General features: G+C 33.2%; 1 protein-coding gene across 1 annotated transcript; it reads left to right on the top strand.

Moving 5' to 3' along the window:
• The first annotated feature begins 3,267 nt into the window (after window positions 1-3,267).
• LOC149424852 (facilitated trehalose transporter Tret1-like) lies at window positions 3,268-4,944 on the top strand. Its single transcript, XM_089646797.1, has 3 exons — window positions 3,268-3,843; window positions 4,057-4,197; window positions 4,885-4,944. The coding sequence occupies exons 1-3, from the start codon at window positions 3,268-3,270 to the stop codon at window positions 4,942-4,944; spliced, it is 777 nt and encodes a 258-aa protein (XP_089502923.1).
• Window positions 4,945-6,000: the final 1,056 nt, after the last annotated feature.

Below are 6,000 nucleotides of genomic sequence, written 5' to 3'. Positions count from 1 at the left end.
AGCAACTATCAATGAGGTTATGATTTTATTATATTATAATGTATAGGTAAGAGCTAGTCAAAATGTAGAAAAGTTTTAAAACTCAGGACAGAGTGACTAATTGTCTTTCTAACATTTATGCTAATTATTTTTTGAATAAGGAGGACATGATGGAAAATCATACACCATATTAAAAACCTGACGTTAATTTTTTGCAACATATACATTAAAAAAATATTCTCTTGTTTTTCGACCCTTCTGTAAACCTGGTAAGTTTTTAGATTCTCACGGCCAAAAGCATTTTTGTTGTTTGTTTTTGGGGTGTTATGCCGTGTTGCGCTAACTCCTTCTTTAGCCGACGTTTCGGACAGCGTTGCAGTGTCCATCATCAGGGCAGATCCGGTAGATCCGAAGATGTAAACTTCTGTAAACCTATTCAGACTACTTTAGTTCTTTCTCTGTAATTCCGTACCCCACTGTCAGACCTAAGGGATGATTTCAGAACTCCATTATGGACAGCCAGTATTTATTTATTTATTTAGACGCCATAAAATGGCTTTTACAATAGAGTGATTACAGAGCAAGTAACGTGTAGACAAAAATATTATTGCAAGTGATACAGTTGTTAATAGAAGTGCATTTAAACAATACACAATTAAAAGAAATATCTACTAGTATAGTAATAGTTGAATGAATACTAGGTTTGTATAAGACCTGACATAAATCGAGGTATGAGGTGTTTATGATAATGAAAAGTAATTAATATAAAATAAATTCTATTATGGCCTACAATGTTATAATAACAGAGAATATTTTATTTGAACAGAATATTAATATGTATAAAAAAAGACTTTTTAACATGTATAAATCTAGCCAAATATTATAATAGAGTAATAAGTAGTGAGTTTATTGTTGCCTTCAAAATTAATTCTACTTGGAATAGCTCGGCAAGTATCGCAATTTGGCTTTAGTAAAACAGGGCTGTCAACGATTTTGTGATACTTTTGATAAGGAATAATATTTTTTAATAAAATTGTTTTATTATTATTGTTCTGTTTCTCGACTATGCACCGGTGCCGAAGGGATTAATGATGCTAATTCCTTACCAGTAGAACAAATATGGAATTTCCACATGACGCATGTAATCTAAAATCTAGTCTTCCAAAGGGCCACCTATTTCTGCACAGCATTGAGTCAGGATTTTCAAATTATTTTGTGACTAGTAATTCAAGTAACTTGTGATTGGTACAGGGTCAGCAGCTGTACACTACATATTACAGTTTTGTATTATCATTTATTTCATATAAGTATATATAATCGTGATTCGTTTTTTAGATTTTGTTTTGATTGGCGTGTCATTGTAATTAGTTTATAAATGGTATGTAAAAGTCACCCCTCTCCGAAAGGTGACTTTGACCACTATTTTTTTTTATCCCCCAAAAAATTGTGTACATCTATATCTCGATGGTTTAGACATGTGCAGTAAAATTTTCAAAAACAAATGAATTTAGAAAAAAAGGTTGTTTAGTTTCAAAGTGTTAAATTCGGATATGCAGTCGATCGAAGTGGAACGAAATCGAATCGATTTTTATTTTTTTTATTTATATTAGACGCCCATAGTGGCTTTTACAAACATGTGAAATAATAATAATAATTTAGCACTAATATAACAAAATCTAACATTAATATTTATTTAAGAGGTATGTTATTATAGCCTTCTTGTAACTACATTCCGTGCAATTGAACACATCAACTACTTCTGAGAAAATATTGCCAACGCCATGTAATCTAGGTACAAGCGAGTATCTAAATGACTCAGTCCTGATAATTTTGATGCAATTAAAAATTTTTTAGATCGACTAGTTCTTGTTGGTATATGAAAGGTAATTAGACTCAATAAATCAGGGCTGTCTATAATACCATTAACAATTTTATAAATTAAAATCAAATCGGAAACAAGTCATCTATCTGAGAGTTTTAATAAGTTTAGTTCTTTCATCAAGAGATTGTAGTTTATTGTTTCAATTGGTAGACCGAGTTTATAGTTAATGAATCTTCTAAATTTATGCTGAAATTTGTCAATGGAGTGAGAGTGGATTTTGAAGTGAGGGGACCAGATAGAAGAATTATATTCGACTTGACTACAAACTAAAGAAGAATATAAGATTTGTAATGTAGAAATATTACAAAAGTCTCTTCCATTTCGTAGAATGAAACCAAGCATTTTTAATCCTTTGTTGGTAATTGAATTTATATGTGAAAGGAAGATAAATTTAGTATCGAAAATAACGCCAAGATCGTTAATTTCACTGACAGAGGTGAGAGGAACATTATTGATTTTATATTGGTAGTTAAAGGGTTGAGTTATTCTGAAAAATCTTAAAATGTGGCATTTATTAATGTTAAGATGAAGTTTATTAAGTTGGCACCAATCTTGTAATTTGTTTAAGTTAATTTGAATGTTGATACAGTCAGATAGTGTTTTTATAATTTTAAATAGTTTTAAGTCATCGGCAAAAAGCAACACTTCAACATTGTTATCGAAAACAGTGACAATATCGTTTATAAAAAGTAAGAAAAGTATTGGGCCTAAATGCGACGATTGTGGTACACCGCTAGTAGCCATGAATTTATGTGAAAAGTTAGAGTTGTTTTTAACTTGTAGAATTCTATTAGTTAAGTAGCTCTTTCATCATTGATGCTTCCGACAAATTTTCATTGATGACAACTGCATTTCGTAACCAATCGATCCTATTTTTCGCATCTTGTCATTAGCGAGCATCCTACTTCCCATACATATATTTACCTACATACATCACATACCTAGTAGGTACGTATTAGGTATGAATTCTAGGTGTAATATTATTATAAAACACCGTAGGTATTATGAAATCATGGGCTTACAAGAGGTCAAGAAGGAGATAATGATACTCTCTTGTTGCATGGTAGAAAGCGCATTTCGTCAACCAAATACGTTATATTATCACAATCAAGATTAAATTCCAACAAAAGAAACATTTCCATGTCAATAATTCGTTGTTTTTAATTTCAGCTTGCATTGGCATGTTCTGCGGTGGCCTATGCTTTGGATGGTCATCACCTTCCATGTCTTTTCTGCAATCAGCTGATAATACATTCACAATCAGCAACAGTCAAGCTTCCTGGATAACTTCTTTACTTCAATTTGGAGCAGCATTTGGCCCATTTCCTGGTGCTCTGATCAGCAAATACTTTGGGCCAAAGGTTTGCATACTATTTTCGATATTACCATACTCGGTGAGCTTCATTATGATCATCTTCGCGGATTCAGCAATGATGCTGTACGTTTCAAGGATCATGGCAGGGTTAGCTGTGGGACTTGGATACGCAGCGACCCCCATTTACATTGCTGAGATATCCGAAAATCGTAATAGAGGAGCATTGATGATTATATTCAGCTTGAGTGTTAACATCGGGATTGTATTCGTATCCGCCATTGCGCCATATGTCTCAATCAACACTATGGCTGGGATCATGTTGATATTCCCTGTATTGTTGATTACTTTTATCTTTGCTCCCGAGTCTCCATTATACTATGTGAGAATTAAAGAAGAAACTAAAGCATTAAGGTCTTTAAGCCTTTTGAGGAGAGAAAAATGTCAAACATTGTTGCATGAAGAATTGGATTCCATGAAAACGAGCACTGGCCAGCATATGGAGTTAACCAAGTGCCTACAAGAATTCGTTACACCATCAAACATGAAAGCTTTTGGAATCGTGTTCATAACGATCTTGAATCAACAACTCTCTGGTTCGACCGCATCACTGCTGTACTTGGAAAAGATTTACGCTTCCACTAACATGAACTTCGCACCGAATATAGCCGTTGTTTTGACTTTGCTGTTGATGATTTTCTTCAGCTTTATATCAATTGGCCTTCCTGACGTGCTTGGGAGGAAGCCATTATTAATATTTTCTGCCTTGGGTTGTGTCGCGTCCAATGCCTTGTTGGGCACATACTTTATTATTAGTGATAATCATTATTATAATATACCGAATTTCCAAATTTTAGCCATTGTCGCGATGAATACACTTCAGGTTTCAGCGGCTCTTGGTCTCACGCCAGTGCCGTATATGATAGCGGGAGAAATTTTTTCAGCTAATGTCAAAGAAGTTGCCATTTGTCTAATTTCATTTGTTGGTGCCCTTTGCGGTTTCGCTACTTCTAAGATGTTTCAAGTCATTGAAGATAGTTTTGGAACTGGCTATGTGTTTTTTTGTTTGATGACTATTACTCTCGTTCTGTGCATAATGGTCTACATATTTTTACCGGAAACGAAAGGAAAAAGCTTTAACGAAATTCAAGAGATGTTAAAAGACTCTAGTTTCTTTTCCACTGAGAAGTCAATGACCGAGTCCGTTGAGAATATTTATGATCCTAAATCCGAAATTCAGTTTTGACAATCATAAATTAGAATCTATTACGGATATATATACGGACTTTCATGTTTCTAGATCAAGGTTTTTTAAGAACATGCTCTCCTACGTATACTATCGTAACCCACAAAATTGTTGAGTTTTTCATGTATTTAGTTTGGTTATAATACAAACTTTAGGTGGAAATTAATATATTTTTTTAAATATGGAAACATGTTTATTGCCAATGTCATTTATAGTTACTCAATAATCGAACATTATTTTTCAGCGTACACTATCGAATGTAATTTTACAATAGTTTACGTGTGGCGGTGTGCTTAAAAGATATAGCGTTTGTCTGAATATCAATAGATAATATTATAATGTATTTGCAAGTACAAAAAAGATTTAGAAAAGCATTTACTTTTAATTGCAGGCTCTATTATACTAATAAACGTATTGTTAGAATCAAAGTAGATGGTTGTTGAGAAACTTTTGTTATTTTTCAAGGCTTTCCTAGAAGTTGTGATATGGTCAAGCTGCAATGTCAAGGCCCTGAGCACGCCTTAAACCGTACACTATTACAATAATGATAATATTATGTAGATTAGATATACAAAGATAAATAATCACTAATGTCTGCTTGCGCACAATAAATTGGTAATCTTACGTACAAAAAGAAATCATTACAGACCGATCTAATTAATACGCTAACAAATGTTCTATGCTAAAATAACAAAGGGTTATTAAATTTTAAGTATGTTTTAAAATGACTTTTTAGTTTTGCAGAGCTCTTGTATTTATTTTTTTAAAAGTTTTTCTTCGTTTTAATAATGTTACACCACAACTTCTACCCAATTCATTCTCATCTCTAGTAAAGTTGTTGAATAATTTGACCTTAAAAACAGCTAAAAGCGATGGTTGATGGTAACAGCTAAAACAGATTAGAAACAATGAGAAATGAAAATTAATATGCTAAGATTAATATCAACATGAGAAGAGTGGTAAGATACTCGGCTCAGGGCCCCAGGGGTGGCAGTTTTAAACCCGGTGTAGGTACATAATAAAAACAATTTTTCCGTACCAAAATGTATTTATTTGCTTGTTTAAGTGAGGCAGAAAGGTAGGCACTCACTAGGTCTATTCTGGCGAGGGACCACCTTTATAAAGGGTTTCTAAATATTTACAAACCTTCCTCTCCCGTTTATCTTTTCCAGTCCCCTCTAATTCTTTCCGCCTTACCTACAACAATCATAAAATATGCGCGTGCCTTATTCTGGTTTCAGGAGATAAATCCAAATAAATACCAAAATAAAAAAAATTGAAGAGCTTTCCCGATTTTTTTTTTATTATTAAATACCATACTGTTAGTCGTCCTGGTCGAGATAGAGGCTCTTGACTAGACATCCGGAGGTCGCGGGTTCAAATCTCGGCGCAACTAATTTTTTTTTTGTTTTTTTGTTTCAAAATCAGTTCATTTATAAGAATATAATAGTATATTTGCCGTTCGTTCCAGAAAAAAATATACTATCAGCATTGCCCTGGTAAAACACCGACTTCTTGAAATAACTCTAGCCGTATTTGGTGATCAAATCATAATAACCAGGTACCTCCCCAACTTCCTCT

This window comes from Hesperophylax consimilis, chromosome 3 (genome assembly GCF_061612785.1).
Source record: "Hesperophylax consimilis isolate HC1 chromosome 3, BYU_Hcon_1.0, whole genome shotgun sequence".
Classification (NCBI taxonomy): Eukaryota; Metazoa; Arthropoda; class Insecta; order Trichoptera; family Limnephilidae; genus Hesperophylax; species Hesperophylax consimilis.
This window is presented reverse-complemented; position numbering and strand designations above follow the sequence as displayed.